General features: G+C 42.2%; 1 protein-coding gene across 1 annotated transcript; it reads right to left on the minus strand.

Annotated features, from left to right (window-relative positions):
- Positions 1–13,298: 13,298 nt before the first annotated feature.
- LOC113626821 (serpin B3-like) lies at positions 13,299–21,157 on the minus strand. Its single transcript, XM_027118711.1, has 8 exons — positions 21,042–21,157; positions 19,823–20,012; positions 19,149–19,208; positions 17,641–17,769; positions 17,209–17,326; positions 15,953–16,095; positions 15,497–15,652; positions 13,299–13,914 (listed from the first exon to the last, which is right to left on the minus strand). Exons 1-8 carry the CDS (start codon positions 21,140–21,142, stop codon positions 13,504–13,506), a joined length of 1,308 nt encoding a protein of 435 aa, XP_026974512.1. The 5' UTR covers positions 21,143–21,157; the 3' UTR covers positions 13,299–13,503.
- Between the last annotated feature and the right edge of the window lie 3,448 nt (positions 21,158–24,605).

Genomic DNA, 24,605 nt, shown 5'->3' on the forward strand with positions numbered 1-24,605 from the left:
CTCTCCAGCATTTATTGTTTCTAGATTTTTTGATGATAGCCATTCTGACTGGTGTGAGATGATATCTCATTGTAGTTTTGATTTGCATTTCTCTCATGATTAGTGATGTTGAGCATTCTCTCATGTGTTTGTTGGCAGTCTGTATATCTTCTTTGGAGAAATGTCTATTTAGGTCTTCTGCCCATTTTTGGATTGGGTTGTTTGTTTTTTTGTTATTAAGCTGCATGAGCTGCTTATAAATTTTGGAGATCAATCCTTTGTCAGTTGCTTCATTTGCAAATATTTTCTCCCATTCTGAGGGTTGTCTTTTGGTCTTCTTTATGGTTTCCTTTGCTGTGCAAAAGCTTTTAAGTTTCATTAGGTCCCATTTGTTTACTCTTGTTTTTATTTCCATTACTCTAGGAGGTGGGTCAAAAAGGATCTTGCTGTGATTTATGTCATAGAGTGTTCTGCCTATGTTTTCCTCTAAGAGTTTGATAGTTTCTGGCCTTACATTTAGGTCTTTAATCCATTTTGAGCTTATTTTTGTGTATGGTGTTAGGGAGTGATCTAACTTCATACTATTACATGTAGCTGTCCAGTTTTCCCAGCACCACTTATTGAATAGGCTGTCCTTTCTCTGCTTATGTTTATATTATTTTTTTAACGCTCAGATAATCGATTCTAGGAAGTTTTTTCTTTCTCCTATTTTGCTTGTGTGCACAGACACATGTTGCTTTAAAATAACATTTTATTTTTGAAAATAGTTTTTGTACAGAAATCTTGCAAAGCCCACCAATAAAATAAAATCAGTTTGTCAAGTAAAGATTTCATATATGTGTATGTATGTCTGTATTTTAATTGGTTTTGGTGTCCTTTTCACTTTCAGAAGTGTCTGGTTTGGAAGATTAACTGTATGGTCACACTTTCTATAAAAGACAGTATGAAAACAATTGTCTGCTCTGAAAGTGTCAACAAAGACAGAAAAGATAAGGGGAATCCATGTAATGTGATGGAATAGTCAAAATACTGTCAAGAAAAAGCTTTCTAATGCCCAGTTCTTCATCTCCGCATTGGCCTTGGGTGAGGTGTTTTTCATTTTTGATGGGTGAGGCTGTTTTTGGTTGTTATCTCAAACCTGGCCCCATGGAAAGGGTTTGTTTCCATGTCTGGATTGATGCCAAGGCTGAGGTAAAGGCACAGCCCTATGACGTAGAGTTGAGGATAAGAATTCACTGGAGGAAGATTCTGGAACCGGAGGTATCTGAGAATTTATATACGCCTTGGGAAGGCATTGGACATTTCGCAGGGCAGGGAAACCGGATTTGATCCAAAACTTGTGCAGGTCTTAAGGAGCTGAGAGACACCAGGACTCCTTGGTCCTGGTTAGTCCGGGTCTCCTTGGTCCTGGTTAGTCCGGGTCCGAGTGCTTCCTGTCATCTGCAAACACTTTGGAGGCAGTTCAGTGTAAAGAGGCTACTGGCTTGGGATCTGACAAGCCACGTACTAGTCCTAGCTCTCTCACTGGAGAGCTGGTGTAAATTTTGGGGAAATCAAACTTAGCCCTTGTGGCCTATGATTCCTCTGTACAATATTGTTTCTAAAGTTCCTTCCAACTCCAACAGACAAGAAAATCGGTCTTCTCTCGTCTGTTCCTCTTATCTTCCACTAGATGGCGCTGTTTGTCGCACTCTAACGGTGCCGCTCAGGATCTCAAACTTATCAGTTGTAGTAGCTTTTAAGACACGTCCACTCAGGCAGTGTCTGAGACCTTCTGCCCCTGCTTTTCTGGGGACGTTCTTGAAGTGCTTGCTTCCCCTTGCCTCGAAGACACAGCACTCTGCAACTTTCCCTCTGCCTGCCCCTTAAATGTTAAAAATCCTTAGAGTTTTATTGTGGAGCCCCATTTTTTTTTTTTCCCCATTTTGTTTTTGATACAATTCCTTGGCATCAGTTGCTAGGTCTCCCTGCTGGGTTCCAGCCACATATCCAGCTGCCCGTGGACACCTACAGGTGACACAGACACAGCAAGTTAAGGACCCACGCTGAATTCACCTTCTCTTTTCCTGTTCTCTTTCTTCGTATGTGGCCACACCATCCACCCAGCGGTCCAAACTGGACTCATATCATTTTCCACAAGAGTTTCCCGCCTTCACCTCACACAACCAATCGCTACATTCTGATATGTCTCAAATTCACCTACTTCTCTGCTGCTACTATCCTGATCCAAACTCCATGTTTCTTCTCTGAATAATAGAAACAGACTCTTAAATCGCCTCCTGTTTTTCTTTTCCTCCATTCGTTCATACTGCAGTCATATATAGATATTACATATGTGATATATACATACGTATCACGTATGCATCTATGTATACATATATATTCTTGTATGAAGAGATATTTGTAAAGAAATGTATGTAAATATTTTGTTTATTTACAGGTGTCTACTTCTCACCCCAGTGTAAGAGCCACGAGTGAGGTACGCGGGCCTCTCACTGTTGTGGCCTCTCCCGTTGCGGAGCACAGGCTCCGGACGCGCAGGCTCAGCGGTCATGGCTCTCGGGCCCAGCCGCTCCGCGGCATGTGGGATCTTCCCGGACCGAGGCACGAACCCACGTACCCTGCATCGGCAGGTGGACGCTCAACCACTGCGCCACCAGGGAAGCCCCATAGTTTCTTCATTGTTCCTCCTTTGTTTCTGCATTCCCTCACTTCCCTGATTAACAACTGTTTGAATCTGCCCTTTGGTATTCAGGAAGGTCTAGGAGGCTGAAGTCTTTTGCCTGCAAATAAGACACGGAAAGAAAGGCTTTTGTGCCCAGGAGAGCTCCACACAATTCTACTCGGTTTAACTTCCAAGTTATAATTACTGCACACATTTTTTAGCTCCCATGGCAGGCTTCTGGTGGGACAAAGCATAGTCTCCATCATGGTGGAATGTGTTGGGGAAATATAATTAAAAATATAATCCTCCTCCAACCCAGAAATTCTTTCCACAAAGAGAAAACACTTTTATTATTAAGTAAGCATTAAACCAGGCAATTCGGTAAGAAATTGCAAAGGCAGATACTGTTATACAACCAAACAGATACAGCACATTACATACATATTCTCAAACAATAAACAATAACAAGTTTTCAGGTAAGAGACTTCACGGCGCCATTTGTCACACAGAGTTCATCCTAGATTCACCTGGTAATTAGGGCGACCATCTGGGTTAGCTAATTGCTTTTAGCCAGAGGAAAATTAAACTTCTCGTATCTTTAGGATGGGAGGCAGTTTTGCAACTTGGCCCTTTGATTTCAGTGTCTACCCTTCAACAGAAGCTGGGAGGTAGGGTTGCTATCTCCCCTGAAATTTCCATTTCAAACATGGAAAAAGACATTCCTCTCCCATAAAGCTAACAAAAGGCTTATTTAGTCTTCAAAAGGAGATATATATATATATATATATATATATATATATATATATATATATATATTTCAAAGAGGAGAAAGTGCTTAGAATTACAAATTTCCTAAAGTAAATGCTGCGAGGAAAAGGAGGGGAGGGGAATCTCTTCTTTCATTTTCAACGGGAAGAATTAAGCCTCTTATTTTTAATTTCTATTTGTCCTTACAATTGCTACGGTGACCTTGTGTTTTTTCACTTAATGTTAAGGCACTTACCCACAATCTGATTATCACAGCTGTCATATCTTACTCAAAAATTTATGTAAGATAATATGGTCATTAATATACTTTCACGTCCCTCTTTAAACCCATTGCACTGTTTTCCTTACCATTGTTTTTACTGTCTTGAGCTAGTACTCCCAGATGTTTGGAAATACTAGTCACCAAGACCACTTATTAGAACTACAGAGTATGGAAAACAGTGAACCTTTGTAGACAATAGGATAATTGCAGAGCATTCTGCTTTGTTTAATATGAGTCATGGTTTGTTCCAACAGCAGCGGTTTATGTTGTACTCTGTGTTCCTAGCCAGTGGATAAGTCTATTAATGCAAATTGTGATACTGCTCTAAAAGCCATAGTAAGGTCACACTAGATCCTTTAATATCTTTAATCTTAGTTATTTTAAATTGGGTCTGTGATAGTTCCTACATACATCTGTATCATCCTGGAGTCTGGTTCTGTTGATTGCTTTGTCTCTCTGCACAGTGGGTCCTTTTCTTCTTTGTGTATGTTTGTGAGTGTGTGTGTCTCACAGATTATTATTGCATATCAAATTTTGGGTGTGGTACAGCAGAGAAAGAGGGAGATAGCCTTTATGCTTAGAATGACTCTTCTTTTGCCATGTAATTAGCATGGGGTATGGAGTCATTCTAGATAGGATCTGAGCTGAGTCTGGATTTTGTTGTTACGATGGTTGCCTTCAGTACTGCCCTGGCTTTCAATTCCTGTGGGGTTACACTGTGTTTGGGGTGGAGGCCTGACTGCTGGAAGGTTTCCCTGGGGGTCTGCACCACTGCTGTGGGAGTGACAAGGCTTGCTGCCCTGTCTCAGAGGTTAACGACTTCTGTTTCTTGGGGGAGAAGAATCAAGTGGGGCTTTTGGCCTTCCTGCAGTGGCAGCCCCTTCCTTCTCCACTGAGTGTGCCCTGTACCCAGTCTTTCCCTTGAACACCCAGTGAGCCTCTGGGGAGAAGACTCAGTGGGTATAAACTCCCTGCGTGGCTGTGGCTCTGAGGGTCTGTACCGTCACGCTTGTCTGGGGCCCTGCCTTCCCCCATGTCTGCCCCAGGCATGTCAGTGTTTGCATCTGTCTCTCCTTGGGGGCACAGTAAGTCCTCTACGTATGAACGAGTTCCGTTTGAGAGCGCATTCGTTAAGTCCAATTTGTAAGTCCAACGACGTTAGCCTAGGTACCCAACTAACACAGTCAGCTATGTAGCACTGTACTATAATAGGTTTATAATACTTTTCACACAAATAATACATTAAAAAAACGCATAAAATAAAGAAAATGTTTTAAATCTTATGATACAGTACCTTGAAGAGTACAGTAGTGCAGTACAGCACCTGGCATCCAGGGGCTGGCATCGAGTGAACAGGCAGGAAGAGTTACTGCCTGGAGGAGGGAGAGGAGGTGGGAGACGGTAGAGCTGAAGCATCGTCAGCAGTAGGAGACGGAAGGCAAGCTGCCATTTCCCTCACGCCTGAACGCACGGTTGCATCTTTGAAAGTTCTCGACTTGAAGGTTCCTATGTAGGGTATTTACTGCACTTGTTTTTTCCTTAGATTTCAGGCTGGGTAGTTGTCTTGCACCTGTGGCTTTCTGATGAGTTCAAGCATTTGTGTGTTATCCAGACTCTCCCGTTAGAGGAGCGGCTCTCTTTCCAGCTTTCTCCATCACTGCAGAAGCTGGAAGGTTGCTAAGCCCTCTCTTCCCTCTTCTTGATTTTTCTCTTATTTCCTCCAGGGCGTCCTGCTCAACTCCAGGTGCTTTCACCTTTGGCAGCCTTTACATGAATTTTGAGTCCCCAAATTTTACCCGACTTTATTGAAAAAGGAATCTACAGAACTACCTTAGATTAATTAACTTTTGCTTACTACCATCTGCAAAAGAGAAGAGAAAAGATACTCATATACAGAGCCATTTTTTATGCTGGAAATCTCATTTTAATTTTTTCTTTTTCTGCATTGGCCCAGCAAGTTTCTCATTTACAACTTGAGCTGTGAACTTAAGCAACGGAAGAAGTTTCCAGGGATAACTAGCCATAAACTTATAGTACGTTTCCCTCCATATATGAATACATTGATATTCTGGATGTGAAATATGTAAATCAGACACTTCTGGATTTGGGTCAAGTGCGGCTCTCCTCCTGGAAGCATTGTTTTCCTGCCCCTCCCTAACTATCCCACACAATCCAGTCCTCCCAGAGCGCTTGGTGAAGCTTTTCCATACTGTTAACTCTATCGTATTGATATTTTCTGTTCAAATGAGTCTCCACCACTAACTGGACTCATCTTTGCACGCTCAGCATGTACATCAATGTCTGGGAATACAAGTGCTCAAGAACCTGGTCAGTTCCTGGTCCCTGCACATCTTATATCCAATGTTCTAGCTACCAATTTATTGGAGGAGCAAGGAGACAGCACCCAATGGAAACTTAGTAGCATCGACATATATACATTACCGAATGTAAAATAGTTGGCTGGTGGGAAGCAGCCCATAGCACAGGGAGATCAGCTCGGTGATTTGCGATGACCTAGAGGGCTGGGATAGGGAGGGTGGGAGAGAGGCTCAAGAGGGAGGGGATATGGGGACATGTGTATGCCTATGGCTGAATTCTCTTTGTGGTGCAAGAGAAACTATCACGGTATGGTGAAGCAATTATGCTCCAATAAAGATCTATTAAAAAAAAAAGAATACAATTGCCCTAAAGAAAATGGAAGCGTTTAACTCCCATGTAATCTGTTAGGTATGAACCACAGGGCGATCAGCCCTGGGCCTGTTGATGATGACCAAAGGTGAGTGGATAGGGGAATGGATACACCCAGACCTGTGCACTCAGTGCTTTTGGAGGATAACAGATCAGTGGGCAACATCACGTGTAAAATTGAATTGATCAAATAGAGAAGGGAAAGAAAATAAATGAAGAACACCAGGCCGGGAGTCAGGAAGTTAGAGTTTCTATCCCAGCTCCGCCCTGACCTGTGACCTCAGGGAAGGCAGTTAATGTCTTTGGAATTTTGGGTTTTTTATTGCTTAAATGAAGAGCATTGTATAAATGATCTCTAATATCACTTCTAACATTATATTTGGTGAGTACTTCTAATGAAATGATCCACTATCTGATTACGTGGAAAATATTTAATCCAGGGAACTAAGGTCAACCACTTTAGCAATAAAAACAAATTTTGTTCATGTCCATTTCTAAATCCTCCTCCTATGTGGCAACTTTAGGGTCAGACAAACTGAATAAAAATCTGGGCTTTGGGAAGAGCTATGGGGCCTTGGGTAGTTTTGTTCATCTCTCTAACCTTCAGTTTCTTCATTTTAAAAAATGGGTTTTAGAAGAGTTTCTATTGTATTGAGTTGTTTGAGGATAAACAGACTCCACGCTTATTAAAGGATCTGGAACACGGTATGCCTCCACCTCCAACTGATATTTGCTGCTCTTTTCTTCATCTTTGACATCAGCATGACCAGCATCACCACCACCACCATCATCATCATCAACAGCAGCATCCTCTAACTTTGCTTAGAAACCAAATCATAGCAACCATATTAGAACCTGCGCTGTTGTTGATCAGTCCTAAGACATTAGTGGATTTCAGGTAGAGACGCGTTCCTCTCTCTGCTTGATTTGTGTCTCCAAGTCAGTATTTGCAGGTGAGTGATCCAGGACAGCAATGTGCGCATTAAACCCATGGAGGGTGTTCAGAAGTGCTGGCTCGTGAAGCTTACATGGATAAATCCCTTGGGTTTTGAAAATAGTCACATGTGATCCATTATTTGTGACGCATTCTGCATCTCCAAGCAGTTTTTATCTCATTGCCACACCCAAAGCCTCTCCCTACAGCAGGTGTTGGCAGAATAACCAGTTCTAAAATTGACATATGTCCAAGCTGTCTTTTTATGCTCCTATCTGGGTGTCAGCAGAAGGTCCCAAGACCTCTGAGCACTTATTTAACCGCCGCTTCTTCATCTATATAATAGGAATACTGGCATATAATTAAATGTGGTTAAATAATATGTGAATAAATGGAGCTGGTAAGAAGGGGGTTGTTCTTAAAAACATATTTAATTAAGAGCTGTTTTTCACTCAAATACTTCTAGAGGCAACAATAACCATGCGTGTTTTGTATAATTCTCTTCTTCTCCCTCCTTCTCTGTCTACTTGATGAGGCAGAATTTATATAAAACAAAAGTGACACGTTGGGAGTGTACACATCAGTGACTCTTCACAAATGTAAACACCCATATAGCCACCACTCAGTCAGATTATAGAGCGTTCATCTCAACTAGAAGTTTCCCTTGGACTCTTTTGCAATCAATTTCCTCCCTGATTCCAGCCCTGGGAAAGCACTAATCAGCTCTCTGTCAGGTGGGACTCCTGACATACATGTAGAATTATCCAATGGGGACTCTTTCTGTCCAGCTTCTCTCCCACAGCACAGTGTTGAGAAGTTTCATCTGTGGCTCTGCAAGAATCAGTATTTTCTTCCTTTTTATGGCTGAGTCCTGTTTCATTGTTTATCCATTTACTTGCTGATGCCAATTTGAGATTTTTCCAGTTTGGGGCCATTATTAATAAAGCTGCTTTGAACATTGGTACACAAGTACTTTTGTAAACACCTGTTTTCAGTTCTCTTGGGTGGATATCAAGGAGTGGCACTGCTGTACCATATGTTGAGTAAACGTTTAATTTTTATAAGAAATTACCAAACTGATTTCAGAAGTGGTTACACCTTCTTGTATTCTCACCAGCAGTGTATGAGAGTTTTCATTGCTTCACATTCTCTCCAAAATTTGATATGGCCAGTTCTCTACTTTAATAGATGTGAAATGGTACCCTGTGGGGAGGAACTTTGATAGCAGGTAAACATCCATTCAGTATAAAACTTTTAATTGAGTCATCTATTTATTTTGTATCAGTATGGCCTCATTGTATTCTGTTTAATTCAATGCATTATAATCTATTACTTTAAAAATAAAGATACAGGGGCTTCCCTGGTGGCACAGTGGTTGAGGGTCCGCCTGCCGATGCAGGGGACGCGGGTTCGTGCCCCGGTCCGGGAGGATCCCCCATGCCGCGGAGCGGCTGGGCCCGTGAGCCATGGCCGCTGAGCCTGCGCGTCCGGAGCTTGTGCTCCGCAACGGGAGAGGCCACAACAGTGAGAGGCCCGCGTACCGCAAAAAAGAAAGAAAGAAAGAAAGAAAGATACAGGTGTTGAATTTCCCTTCAATTTCTCTTACATGTGGCCACTAGGCAAGGCAGTAGGTTCTCTGCCTTCTAGTTGGCCTAGAATATAGGCAAAGCTTTTCAGATCTCATAGATAGATGTCTACCATGCCCTCTACCTGATATGATTCAAATGCCTATGAGCCTTTGTCTTACTTGCTTGCATTTATAAAGTCCCTTTGGAAAACCCAACTAAAATTACAAGTAGTTGAAAGGTGTGGTCTAAAGGCATTCTAACCAACAATTCTTCAAACGCCCCCCCTCCAAAAAAATCCAAACAACTCTATACCAGTTTCAAGTTCATTGAATCATTAGAAATTAATTCAGACATGTGATGGCACTCTGATCTTATTTATTACCTACAATTTTCCATTTTAATGTACAGGAAAAATCCCAGGTCCTGGGCCAAATTTTGATCCTCTCATATTTCTCAGAAACTCATTCCCATCATTTCTTTGCTTCAACCTCATTAAGTGCCCCAATGCTTCCCTGTTCATCAAGGCAACGGCCCCCTGCCCTGCCTTCCCTTCCCACCCGTTCACTGCACCGCTTACTCATGTGACCCACTCTCTGGCCAGTCTGTCAATTCCCTTGACCACGTCTCACACTTAATGGTGAAACATCTACTTCCTCTGCTGTGTTCCTGGGTTGCTAAGTTTGGCTGAGGAAAATTTTAACTTTGCTCACATCCTCCAAAATTCATGGTTTATGAAATCAGCTGGGATGAAGTACTGACTGGGAAGGATTTGGAATGAGAAAAGCTATGTTTAGAAAATAAAAATTGTCCATACCTGACCTTTATATATTGATGTACTTCAAGCTCAGTTCTTGGCCCTCCTTTCTTATCACTTTACACCCTCTCCCTAGGGTCTCATTCCTGCCTTTAGCTACCCGTTTAAAAAAAAACAAAACAGAATTTTAGGGTTACTGAATAAATAAACTTTTGTTTTCTTTTTTTCATTTTTTATTTGTGGCTGCGTGGCATGCAGGGTCTTATTTCCCTGACCAGGGATCAAACCCATTCCCCCTGCAGTGGAAGCACGGAGTCCTAACCACTGGACCACCAGGGAAGTCCCCCTGGGACTGGGAAATTTTCTGTTGAGCATGTAGGGAAGAACAAATTATTTTACTATTTTTTTTTTAAGCAACAAAAGTCTCAGGAAGAGCTTTTACATCCTCCCCCTTAACTGCCAAAAGCATTTAGATAGGGGGCCAATCCCAGGAAGAGAGCTATAGTGAGAGTCAAGTACAATGAATATGAGTCAGGTATGGTAGACAGGGGTGGGACGTGAGGGGAAAGAAGGCCCTTTTTTTTTTTTTTTTACATCTTTATTGGAGTATAATTGCTTTACAATGGTGGGTTAGTTTCTGCTGTATAACAAAGTGAATCAGCTATATGTATACATATATCCCCATGTCCCTGCCCTCCCACCCTCCCTATCCCACCCCTCTAGGTGGTCACAAAGCACCGAGCTGATCTCCCTGTGCTATGCAGCTGCTTCCCACTAGCTATCTATTTGACAATTGGTAGTGTATATATGTCCATGCCACTCTCTCACTTCGTCCCAGTTTACCCTTTCCCCTCCCCATATCCTCAAATCCATTCTCTAGTAGGTCTGTGTCTTTATTCCTGTCTTACCCCTAGGTTCTTCATGACATTTTTTTTTCTTAAATTCCATATATATGTGTTAGCATACAGTATTTGTTGTTTTCTTTTTGACTTACTTCATTCTGTATGACAGACTCTAGGTCCATCCACCTCACTACAACTAACTCAATCTCATTTCTTTTTATGGCTGAGTAATATTCCATTGTATATATGAGCCACATCTTCTTTATCCATTCATCTGTTGATGGGCAGTTAGGTTGCTTCCATGTCCTGGCTATTGTAAATAGAGCTGCAATGAACATTGTGGTACATGACTCTTTTTGAATTATGGTTTTCTCAGGGTATATGCCCAGTAGTGGGATTGCTGGGTCATATGGTAGTTCTATTTGTAGTTTTTTATGGAACCTCCATACTGTTCTCCACAGTGGCTGTATCAATTTACATTCCCACCAACAGTGCAAGAGGGTTCCCTTTTAGCAAGGCCCTTTTGATCAAAGCCTTCTCTGTGTCCCATTGTCTGTGCATAGCATGGCAAACTTTTGTTTACCAAGCATTTGTTTTTCCCTATCTTCCTGTAAATCTTTCCCTCCTCTTTGAAGTCCCAGCCCCCTACATGCTTTTCCTTCTCTCAGATGCCATATAAGCCTCAATTGACTAATTTGTCCTCGAGTCTCATTTTTCCTATGGGGTCCCCATAAGTATGTAATTATATTGGATTTTCTCCTGCTAAGCTGTTTCTGTCAACTTAATTCTTAGAACAGTCAGAAGAACATAGAGTGTAGAGGAAAGTATTTTCCTTCCCCAACAAGCATAACAAATTTCAAGCTCCAGATCGTGTCCTGCAGATGAGCTCAAGACTCATGGATTCAAGTGCTTACTAGACAACTCCATTTGGATGTCTCAAAAGGAAGTTTACAAAGTGCAAACTCAAGCCGAGGATCATCTCTTCTCTCCAAAACGAAATCTTCTTCCATCCAACCAGTTGGTTAGGCCAGAAACTTCATCATAGGTCTCGGGTTCTCTCTCTCATTTCTGCCATATATAATGTGTTACCAAAATTCTATGAATTTTAGTTCCTAAACAATTATCACACGTAACTATCTGTGAGGGAGGAAGAAACTTTATTCCACCGCACACGGGAGAGACCCAGGAAGACTGAGAAACTTGACAAAATGGCCCCAAACCTCACCTTAAAGACCATCTTCAGAGAAGACAAAAGAGGATGTTGGGTGTAGTGGTTTGGGACTTCAAAAATGCAGCTGACATGGAGATGGAAAAGCAAGTGTTTGGTAACATGTTTGCTGGGCCAGGCGGAGACTATGGGCACAGAGGGGACTGATCTCCAGGCCCTGCCGAGCTTCCCCACCACCTCTCGCCCATATTCTCTGCAGGTACCTCTGGTGATAGCTCTGTTGTGGGAACAGGCCCTTGATCTAAACTCTTTAGGCAGCTAAGTGGGAGATAAAAAGAATGACTTCCTGGGTCTTCCTGGGTCCTCTGTTTCTTAAAAATTATTAGCCTAAATTAATCCTCACGCCAAAAGGATACATTTTGGAGTGGCAAATTTTACTCCACAAATATTTATCTCAGTTCCACTCTTGACATTCTAATGGTTTACTAGTAATTTCACTATATCCATGCTGTTCTTTCCTCTCACCCATTTACATCATAATAACCGGATACATATTTTAAAGTGGCAGATATGATCTCTATCCCCCTTTGGAAAACAAACAAAACCTGAAATGAAGCAGGACCCTATGGTCCTTCCCCCCATGTCCTCAGCCTGCTTTTTGTCTGTGGAAATAACTTTAGCCAAAGAATAAGTTTAATTAGAGAAGTGAGAACATGCAGAAACAAAGGAAAACAAAGGAGATCCAATGATAGTAATTTAGTCGTTAAGCAAAGTCAAGGACTTTTATTTCCTTCTCAAGGGCTGTAGATAATATTCTGAGCCGTATCCTGTGAGCTATATTATAGATACTGAAACCCACACCGGGTGGAAGAAGTTAACTACATGGTGACCGGACTGTAGCCATGACATGAGCTGCCACAATTCTGAGAACCTCAAGGAAATGGGAAAAAACCAACCCTGGAACTGAAGACTAACTGTACTTAAAACAATCAAGATGACACAGGTCAGACCACCTCATGACCAGTTTCACGGTGACTGTCAGAGCTGCCTGTCATCAGAGCTGTTTCTGCATGGAGCCCCTCCCTCTGGGTATAAAAGCTCTTGCCCCCTGATTGTCAGGGCGGGAGTCGGCCTTTGGACAGGGGTCTGCCCTCCCCCCCTGGTTGCCAGCGTCCAAATTGAAGCAAACTTTCCTTTCCACCAACCTGGCCTCTTTATTGGATTTTGAGCAGTGAGCAGCCGGGCCCCACTTTCGTTACAAACCTACAATGTCTTTTCATTTCTTTAGAGATAAAACACAAAGTTCCTAACATGGACTCAAAGCCTTTCAGGCTCTGGTACCAGTCTACCTCTTCAGCCTCATCATGCTCTACACTTGTTTTGAATTTTTCTTTTTATAAATTATTATATTTCCGAATTATCTCTCCTATGTGTGGCAGGCCACTTGCACTTTGTTGAAAAGAAAGAAAGCAAAAAAGGAAAAGCAACAAGTAGTATGAATAAGTACTGTATTATTGATAATGTGTTTTATAAGAGGAAAACTTTTTGGCATGTAAGCGTTCCACAGATCACTTAAATTCAAATAAATGTGGGTGTCTAGGTGAGTAGGTTTGAATAGTAGATACGATGTTCGAAACAGCAGCTATGTTATTTCAAATTCAGGTGAAGACAGAGTGTTGAAATATCCTTTTATTATATCTTGAACATTTTGTCCACATGGGAGTTACCATGGGGAGATACAGTAGGTTTAGTGTACATGCTTAGTGATGATTATGAGTTTGGAAAGGGAAATGAATCAAAGACAACCTGTTACTTCCAGCAATCAAGGCTCAGGAACAGTTCTGTGAATGTGCCCCGAGTGTAGCTGCTGGCTAATCACATCTCAGGGGAAGAGACTCTGCCATAGAAGAGGAGGCTGTTGGTCTTGTTGTGCTTGATGAGGAACAGGAAAGGGTGGTCACAGTGGAAACTGTCTGCCTCTATTGCTAGTTTTCGAACCATTACTATTCCAGTCTCAGCTGCAGCCTCTGTACCCTCCTCATTCACCTCCACGAAGGACTTGTGGAAGACTTCCGACACCATCAGCTTTCGTTCACTGCTCATGCCTGAGAAGTCGGCTTTCCCCTCAGTGAAGGCGTCCACCATCCCCAGGGCTCTCAGCATGGGCTTGAGGTCATAGGTCTCCTCCACTTTGAACCGAGGTAGGTATAACTCCATTGCATGCTCTTTCATATTCTGTGGGCTCGTCCACTCTATTAACTTCTCAGCAGTGAGCTGATCTTCAAGCTATAACAATGAAAAAGGGAACAACTGGCAAGATTGTCAGTGGACACGGAGCCCCCCTTAACGTTGGATTGAAACGTGGAAGTCCTTTAACAGTAAAAACATAAATACAGGAGATTCAGTTGATAGGGTTTTATCTGAGGAGGTAAAAATAACAGAGTCCTGAATATATATTATATAATCAAATAAATGTTCTTATATTTTCATGGCTTTGCTATTTTTATGTATATATGTACACATTACTAATATATGCATATGTATAAATATCTATACAAATGGATATATATATGCACACATATATGAAACAGAATGGTTAAATAAAATTATTTGTAGAAGATGAGCTATCCACTTCTTAGGCTCGTTCTCTATTTCGTGCTTCACTTTCAAATAACCTCTTGTCAATGTTCTTTCGTCCATAAATTTTTACATAGTGCTTTTACAGCGTATAGCCTACTTTTATTCCTTTTTCTTGCTTCATTTATTTGTAAACTTTTCCTGTATAGATATATGTTTCTCTAATCAAGTTTACATTGTTACATAATACTACCATTAAATTGATATTCAGTATATACATCTTTACTTAATATCTTTTAAGCATTCACTGCATGTCAGTCCCTAACCTAACCTAAGGTAATACAAACATGTATTTTTCCTCATTTAAAATTTTTCATTATTTTGAGCCACTTCTGTCCAAAAGCTTTTCCCTTGTTTAGACTTGTTGTTATAGGATAAAATCCTAGGACTGAGATTCCCAATGTCATTGATAATGGGGAATTTAGAGCTGAAGCAGAAATATTCTGATGACTCTTCACATTTATTGCCATATTGCTTTCCCTAAGGATTTCCAGTTTCCAGTGTTACGAGATATGTATTTTGAGTGTGGCGAGTTTACTGCCGCTTCCGCATCATCATCGACTATTATAGTAACGGCTTATGGCCTTTTATGGAATGCCCTTTTATGCCAAATATTGTTATTGATATTTTTACATGTTAACTTTATTATAACTATGCTAACAGGAAAATTCTCTAATCCCCCCTTTTTTTGAAATCTTAGCAACGAGGCTCTGAATGAGCCTTTGGTCCATTCTGAGCACTTAGGGACCAAATACTTCAAAATTTAAAAGTGGGCATCAAGATAAAGCTATTTGTCCACCGTCTACAAAAGCACTGTGAATTAGTGGGCAATATGTAACCGCTTTTTTTTTTAATTTCCTTATTTTACTTGTGAGTGAACTTGCAAATATTTCTATGTGTCCCCTATGTATGCGTGTTAATCTCCTTGTCTTCAAATGAGTGGACTGGAATATATCAGAGGTTCGTATGGTTGCAAAATAGTTATGTGTGTATCTAGGTATATATTTTTTGTGAACTGACATTCCATAGTTTCATCAGAATATTAATGTGACCTGTGATGTACAGAAACACTATTCGTGTCATACCGTGACACCTAAGGTATCGGTTTTATTGTTTTGTTGTGTGCTTGAGCTCTGCCAGCCACTAGCACCAGTCTGTGAGCAGCCCACAGAGCAGTGTCTCACTAGGAATTTAAGCAAGAGTAGGCAGCATTGGGGGTGCCAGCTTTTACCTGCTGCAGACCATCCATGTCATTGGGCAGCAGCAGAAACATGCTTAGCTCTTGGCCTTTGTACGGTATTTCCAGGATCTTGACTTGCATGTCCTCCAGTGACGTGAAATTGAAAAGGTCGGTTTGTTTCATCATCTGCACAGGTTTGCTTGTATCCTGCAATAAAGTCATGTGGCAAAAAAATGCGAAGTGAGCATAAGTCAAAAAGAAAGGTAATATTATCGTAATACCAAATACATCCTCCTTCTAAGAGATGATCTCGGAAATCTGTGAATTAGAGACAAGAGTTTCTTCAAGGAATCCCAACTAAATAAAGTTAAAAAAAAAAAGACAAGAAAATAAGCCTTGACAAATTCTATCTTCTACCCACAGCAGCTCTATATTAATCACTAGATATTTACATTTCACACTGAATGTGTAGCATGTTATGTGATATACATAATTTATAGACAATACCTTGCTCAGCCAAAATTTTTCCTCCCCAGTTTTTTCTTTCTCAAATTCCTTGTGCCACTTCCCTTTGAAATAGACTGCGTTCACCAGAACCAGAACAGTCGATCCATCAACAGAGTCTCTGGGAAAGAGATCCTTGATTTTTTCTGCAAAGAAAGAAAACCAAAGGTTTGTCATGAAAGGCACAAGTGGTTTGTCTGGAAGATGCTTTGAAAGTTACAAGTGACGATTAAATATTCACACAAATCACCACATTAGGGACTCTGTGCCCGATTGTTCACAAGGTGAAGCTTTCCTCACGGCGCCAGCCTGATGGAGTCGCCCTCATGCAGACACCCCTTCTTCTGACTGGGAACGTGTTTGGTCTCTGGGGTGACATCAGTCATCTCACACTGAATTCTGATGGACTGATTTCAGCTGATCTTTCCACTGGTCAGTTTTCTCCCTCCCTCCCTACCACCCTCTCTGTCCCCTCAATTACTACCACCCTCCCCTGTTACCTCCATCCTTCCTTCTATTCTTCTTTTCTTCTTCACTTTCTTCTTTGCTTTCTATTTTTTGAAACTTGAACTCACCACTCAGAGGGAATGGGCCTGAATGTTCTTTAGGACAAATGACATGAACGCTAGAATCGAAAACATGGACTCAGACACCATGTCCCGGGGTGTCTTTGTCTTCATTTGCCATGTTGAGTTGCTGTAGGTTTGGCCTGTATTTAGGACGGGAGGTAGGATATTATTCATAGAATGGAGACATCATCCAGCCGCCTTCCGTGGTTGGGGAGGACGACTGTGGCCATCCCTGCAGGATGCGGGGATGGGGAAGTGGTCAGGCAGCTCCTGCTGCAGGTGGCAAGAAGGGTGGTTGGCAGGAGAGTGGCTCGTCTCCCAGTTAACAAAGGATAAGGGAACCCTTTTAATATTATCTCTTAGGGATCATAATCCAGACGTTAAGCCTCTAATTTAAAGAAAAAATGCGAATCAACCTGAAGTTTGAGCAGAGAGTTGGGATCCATAGAGATACTGTCATCCACAGACTCAGCTGAGTTTCCAGGTAGCTGGTCCTGGGATCCCTCCCGGGCTCCCCTTGTTTTCTCTCCACACTGACGTGGACCATTCCACCCTCTGCAGTGCCCGCCTCCATCCCCTGCAATCTCATCTCACCCCGGCTCCTGGCACCCCATGCAGTGTCCAGCACAGCGCTCACACACAGCGGGGAATCTACAGTGATTTTGAAGGAGTGACTCTCCCATAACCTACTATTAGTTTGGCTTTCCACCCAGGAATTAATCATCTTCCGACTTTCTTCTGCAGCATTGACAAAATCAGCAGATTCCACACTGGCTAGGTAAAATTTCTCAACATTATCCATGTATGCCTATGACATGGGCAGGAAGAAAGGAGGGATTAAGAGTAATTTATCAGTAACTATGTAGGTATTCCCAGATTAAACTGTGTTCAGTAATGACCAAACAGAGTACCTGAAACAATCCTTACGCCCACTTCCCCGGTGGGTTGTCAGGCTCTGGGACACTCTAGTGGGGGGCGTCCCGGGGCAGGAGCTGAATGCCCCCAGGGCAAATGCTCCCCATGTGGGTCAGCCAGGCTCCTCTGCCTCCCCCTCCCCCATTAGGAGATGGGATCAGTGGACCCAGGATGCAGACCAAAGGTGTGACAGGTCATGAAACTTACCTGAAGAAACAGAGCAGTCTTTTCTCCATAGAGCCTGTTGGCTACGTTCAGCTCATAGGCATCAGTGGGTTTCTTAAACTCAGTCAGAAGCTTTTGAAATGGATGATGAATATTTCCTGGCCTTTCAACCTTCAAACACCAGAAAGTGAGCTCATTAGACTCTCATTGTATGTAAACACTACACCCCCATAGGTCTGTGAGCTCTGTTCCTACAGTTTGGTATCCCCAGGGATGACATTTGTTGCTATCTCCCCATATATGGTGTATTTTACCAGAAATACCCTTCATAATCCTTACATTCAATCTTCCAGGTAATTCTTCCTCCTGCTCTAACACACTCCAGCCTTTTCTCTTTCGAACTAGAGATGCAGCACCATTCCCCTATTGGATTGTGTTTTAATTGTCTCAAATGTTTAGGGACCAGCTAAAACTTAAACTCCTTGAGAGCCAGAGCCATAGTGCATCTCTAACAGTCATCAACTGTATGAGAACATGAAATTTGTATATTGCCCTATGTTATGACATGGAGCCCTGTTTTTCTCCTTGGAGGGATTACTTTCTAAGACCCCTTGACTGTGCTCTTTGGCTGTTTGCTATGCCAGTCACTCTGAAGTAGGAGCAGTGTGTCTCTGGTACGCTGCCAACAGCTGCACATCAGCATCTCTAAGTCTTTAGTTCAACTGACACGAAAACAAGAGAGTTCAGAGAACTAAGAAACTTCTCCAAGGAGACAGAGCCAATTTTTCAACTCACGCTTATCTCAACCAGAACCTTCCACTTGCTAACTAAGAGTTTTGGACTATTTAGGCTACCAACCATAATTCTCACTCCATCATTTTCCAAAATATAGTTGATCATATGCTTATTGCTCTTAATCTAATTTAGGGGTTAATTAAAATCATATAATTTTAGGAACATATTGTGATTACTATAGTTATTATTATTCTATAATAATAATAATACATAACGTTTATGGGGGTTTCTGTCATCCAGGCACTCTTGTCCTGTTTTACATGTAGTTGCATGTCTTGTAGCAGACGTTTTATTGCTCCTAGTTAATTTGTATGACGTCAAATTGTGGCTCAGAGCAGTTGTATTTTGCCACGTTCTCCATTCCTGAACAGAAGAGCACAATTTGAAGCTCCTGAGTTCCCTGGTGGCCTAATGGTTAGGATTCCAGGCTTTCATTCCCGTGGCCTGTGTTCAAGCCCTGGCTGGGGAAGTGAGATCCTGCCAGCTGCATGGCATGGCAAAAAAAACATTCTTCAGCTTGAAGCTCCTTTGGGTTTCAGAACCCCTGCTCTTAAGAACATGCTACTCTTCTTTCAAGAAAACAAATATATAAAATAAATAAGTACATAAGATGATATGAGAAACAACTCTGTCCAATCTATTTTGCTTAAGATGTCCCCTAAAAACTGGCTTTTCCCTGTTTATCTGAAAGTCCCAGTTTAAACTCCGACCCTCTTGGATATGTGATGTCCTAGATCCAATGCTCTGTGACTCACGGGATCTTTTGCAGCTCCTCCTCCTTCTGTGTTCTCTGCGATTGCATTCGCGTGCAGGACCTGGAGGAGACGGGGAGTGAGACAAGGAGACTTTAGAGATCTATGTACCCCAGAGTAAATAGAAAAGAAAGAAAAGAAGGAAGGAAGAAAGAAAGAAAGAAGGAAGGAAAGACAGAATCAAAACAAAATGCCAATTCAAAAAAAAGAAAAACCCAAAAAGAAAGAAAGAAAAAGAACAAAGAAATGTTCCGTGCAAGCACTGGCTCCTTGAAAAACACAACCTGCGTGTGAAAAACACAAAGCTGGTTGATCACCAGCCAGTTCAAAGAATCCTGGTTCATTTTTCATTCATTGCTGAGCAAACATGTAAAGATGTCTCCCATGGATTTTAGTCAACGCACCACTTCTACCTGAACTCTACCATTTAAAGCCTCACCTGTGGTCACTGGGCAGTTGTAGGGTTCATCCCAGCTCCCAAAGGAAGTCTAGGCACAGGGAAGAGATGGGGCGGAGAGCTGGGGGAGAGCATATGCTCCCACAGCTCTGTGCCCGCCCAGTCCGGGGGAGGTTTGCAGCTTCCTGTGCTACCCCTGGGGACAGCCAGGTCTGTGATCATCTGCACAGAAGCCAACAGGGAAACCAGGACAAACTGGTAAATGTAAATGTAAACCTACCTTCTGGATTTCTGATGCGGTGTCTCCTCGGGCCCCCAAGGAAGTCATGGCTAAGGCAGACATGATACTCAAAGGGGAATAGAAGATATTTTCCTTCTCTAATTGTCTGATCTGTTGGAACAGGTCGACTGCAAAGTGGATGATTCCTTCCCCGAGTGAACTCATGGTGGCTTGATGTAGTCTGGAACTCCTGCAGAAGCATCAAATTTATTTTATTTTATTTTATTTTATTTTATTTTATTTTATTTTATTTTATTTTATTTTATTTTATTTTATTTTATTTTATTTTATTTTTTTCAGTACGCGGGCCTCTCACTGTTGTGGCCTCTCCCGTTGCGGAGCACAGGCTCCGGACGCGCAGGTCCAGCGGCCATGGCTCACAGGCCCAGCCGCTTCGCGGCATGTGGGATCTTCCCGGACCCGGGCACGAACCCGTGTCCCCTGCATCGGCAGGCGGACTCTCAACCACTGCGCCACCAGGGAAGCCCCAAATTTATTTTATAATGAGTTTACTGAACGGGAGGTTAGTCTGTAATAAAATTTTCATAAAAAATGCCTTATATGTGGGTTGTGGGATTCTGAAATCTATAGCTTCCTTCCTTTTACTTTTAAAGCTTTTTTCAGTGTACATGTATACACTTCATAATTAGAAGACTATCGAAATAGTATTTAAAGAAAACTTTTGTGGGGACTTCCCTGGCAGTGTCGTTAAGACTGTGCACTTCCCATGCAGGATGGCGCAGGTTCGATCCCTGGTCAAGGAACTAAGATCCCACATGCCGTGTGGTGTGGCAAAAGAAAAAAAAATAGGAAAAGAAAACTTTTGTGAAAACTAATAGAATATCTTTATCTTTTCTTCCTTATTGGCTGTACTAAGACTGGGTAGAAAATGCATTATAACAGATCAAAGACAAAGATTGATGTGTAACATCCCACCATCTCTCATGAGGCACCTCTATGCCTTTTTCTTGAGGGATCTGTGGGTACTGGACATCCTACCCTCCCAAACACACTTCCTCCTAAGGGAGCATTTGGTTTTTGGAAATAAATAAATTACCTAAAGATTAAAGGAAATGAAAAATTGTTTTACTTTTGTCCTGGCTAAAGAATAAAATACAATCAGACAAAACAAATTAGATAAATAATGTAACACACATCATTGTTATTATTTTCAGGAAGCATTCACGTAGTGAAAAGCAGAGCTGCTGGAAGCACTTACCTGTGAGCCTGAAGGAAGCAGAGGTGGGCAGACAGACTGTGAGCTGATGTGCCGCGAATCGTCAGGTCTGGACTATATACCTCTCTCTTGCTGCCTCCCATCCTTCACAGCAGCTGGTATTTCAAGTAAAGCAGCTTCTGATTTCTTCACCAGGCTACTCATCAGCTTCATGAGCACGAAGCCTCTATGAGTAAACGTAAGATTATTGTTTTATTCTCGTGCATCCTTTTCACCTGCAGAAGAAATTGTGATCTGCGATCACTGGCTCATATGAAATGCATGTAGGTGCCTTTCTAGCGCCAAGGAGAATAAAGTTAAATTCTAACTTCTTCACGTGCCCTGAGCTACTGCGCCCCACCAGAAATAACCCTTAGAATATCTTTCTTGTCTTACATGTTGAATTGTCTTTAAGACCACTTCTAACACCAACAATTAAAAAGCTGACATTTTCTAGTTTATGTTCTGAAAGGGCTTCTCCAACCCGACCATTTCCTTAAGAATTATTCTGTATAACCAGGAAAATAGTTCCAATTCTCAGCTTAAGAGATACTGGTGAAGTGTCTCAGCAGTAGGTGCAGAACAGGCATCATTTGCCTTCCCTTAAAGGCTGGACCTTGGCTGTGGTCCCCCCTGTGACCCCCATGCCCCTTGCAGCCAATCCCAGATGGCCAATGACTTCTAAGGTCAGTGGGAAGCTCATTTCCCTGCAGTGTAATCAGCTCTCAGTGAGAAGGACAATGGATCCAAACAGGGGCCATTTTGGTGGCAGTATTCCAATTTTTTGTACAAAGATGTATCAGAAAAATAAACTGTTTGAACTCTAGAATTATGACATTTCTTGGTTAGCCTGCTATTCGTTATGCCATCTTCAAATTCGTGGTCTTGAAAACAGTGTCAAATGCCTGTGAGAAAAAAGCAGGAAAAAGAGTTCTTTTGAATGCCATGGTTAAGTCTCTTATCACTGGAGCTGTACTCTCTTCAGGGGCATGGCATTCTCATAGCAGAATAATATTAAAAACTGTTGACTTTTACTGAGGGGGGTATGTATTCACTCATTTCCCTCTTTAACACCTTATTCAGGCAGATCCCTTTGTTTTCCCCATTTCACCGATGACAGAAATGGGGCACAGAGTGGCTGAACAGAAGCCCAGGTTTCTAAGTTAGTGAACTGCACAGGTGAGGTATCCAGGCAGGTAGCTGGTTCAGGAAGCTGTGTGTGTATCCACTCCCCACAGGGTAGTCTGTGGACAGACTCTGTTCTTTTAGTGACATAACTCCTTGTGTTTAAATGAAAAGAACCTGTTTCTTCTGAACTTTCAAAAGAGATAATGTCCTCCCACAAAATGTGAGGTGGTGGGAATGGGTCCCCCAAATGCTCCTGTGTGGGCCTCTCAGTCACTAGGAGGGAAGGCTAGGGTTCAGACACTCTTTTAGGGCTCCATCCAGAGACCACCAGGAGCTTTGAGTGGGGAATGGGATTGGGGTGTTTTCCTCTGTGGGTGTGACTGAGAGAGTGTCAAATTGTGCTCACCTTCCATTCCCTCACACTGCTCTATCCAGCTGGAATTTAGTAGAAATGAATCACTTTGAGAGGGGAACAGAAGATGGAGAAAAGAAAGTGTTTTTCTCCAGAGGACACTGTTCCCTGTGGCATGGCTGTCAGGGGGGAGATGCATTTCCAGGGTATCTAGCCCAATATCTCCCCTACCACCGGTGTGGGATGTTTGTACTGTGGACCAACGTTTCGACAGAGATATCACTCACATACAGTCAGCCCTCCACATCCATGGGTTCTGCACCCACAGAGTCAGTCAACCAGATGGAAAATATTTGGAAAAGATTCCAGAAAGTTCCAAAAAACACTCCTTAAATTTGCCCCACACCAGCTACTATTTTACTTTGTATCTACGACTCTTTACGTAGCCTCAACATTGTACTAGGTATTATAAGAAATCGAGAGATGATTTAAAGTGTAGAGAGAATGTATGTAGGTTATGTGCCATTTTATATAAGGTACTTGAGCATTCCTGTATGTGGGAATCCTTGGGGTGTCCTTGAATCAGTCCCCCGTAGATCCCAAGAAATGTCTGTAGTGTAAGTTTCATCTTTTAAAGTGTATAAGTCATTGGTTTTTAGGCCAGTGACAAAGTTGTGCAACCATCACCATGATCTTTTCCAGAATAATTTCATTTCTCCCCAGGGAAGCTCCCTACATAGTTCTTTCTTCCCCCCGGTGTTTGGAAACCACTAAAATCTACTTCTTGTTTCTATGGATTTGTTTATTCTGTGTATTTCATATAAATGGGATTGCACAGAATGTGGCCTTTTCTGTCAGGCTCCTTTCACTCAGTATAATATTCTCAAGGTTCATCCATGTTGTAGTATAAAATGGCGCATTTCTTTATATGACTATATTACGCACCATTGTATGAAATATCACTTTTAAGAAAATCCATTCATGGGTGGATGTATATTTGGGTTTGGTGTACTATTGTGAATAATGCCGACGTGAACTCTCATGCAGAAATTTCAGTGTGGACGTGTGTTTTAATTTATCAGGCATTTACCTACGAGTGAAACCCTGGGTCAATGGCAAGTCTATGTTTGATTTAGAAGAACTGCCAGACTGCCTTCCCCAGAAGCTGCACCATTTATATTCCCACCAGACTATGTTGGCAGCACGTGTGTATGCAGTTCTGATTCTCTGCACGTCTCCAGCACTTGTTACTGTCCTTGGTCCTTTTTAACACCTGCCAGGAACAGAGTCTGTAGTCTCAGCACGTCGCTCATTCACAGGAAGATTCACCTGCAACAAGGTCCCAGAAGCACAGTAGATGGAGACGCGAGGTGAAGGGAAGAGGAGATCTGTGTTTCTCAACCTGAAAGATGATTCTGCCTGATCCCCCAGCCCCCAGCACTGCTGCTCTTAGGGCTCCGCTGTCGATATGTGTGCAGTGACCCCTGAGTGATACTGTAGGTCAAAGATCCCTGAGCTGAGACCGGGTGGGGCTGAGTGAGGACATAGGAGTGAAGTCCAGAAATAGAAGGAAACGGGAAGAGAAAAGATCCAGGATGAAAAATGACAAACACGAGGAATAGGAACTTCTAGTCAAGGTTGCATCACAGACCACTGTCCCAGAGAGAGTGGAGGTCCCTGGAGCAGGAACAGGATGGGTTGCTTTGGGCTAAAAGAGAAAGGGATCTGACCCCCATAGACAGAAGCAAGAAGCTCAGCCTGGGCCTGGAGGAAGAAATAGGGAGACAAAGTAGGATAAATTGGTCTTCAAGGGAACTTTCAACTAGGACTAAATTCCGAGAATAAACTTTCAAGATTTTTCATGTAGAGTTTGGCTTTGAGGAAGAGACACTAACTGCCAAGGGCCAGGAGTTTGGTTAAATTTACAGAGATCTTGGGCTGCTTCAAATATAAACCATATCATACTCTTTCCCCTGTCTTTGAAAAGTGCTCCTGGCATGTAATAGACACGGTTATAACACCCTGATGTCATTCAGTGTCGCAGAAGCCTCAGCAATTATCAGAAGATTTTGCAGGTCAGTAATTTC

The sequence above is a fragment of the Aethalodelphis obliquidens genome, unplaced genomic scaffold (genome assembly GCF_003676395.1).
Source record: "Aethalodelphis obliquidens isolate GAN/ISIS:26980383/991018 unplaced genomic scaffold, ASM367639v1 scaffold19, whole genome shotgun sequence".
In the NCBI taxonomy this organism is placed as follows: domain Eukaryota; kingdom Metazoa; phylum Chordata; class Mammalia; order Artiodactyla; family Delphinidae; genus Aethalodelphis; species Aethalodelphis obliquidens.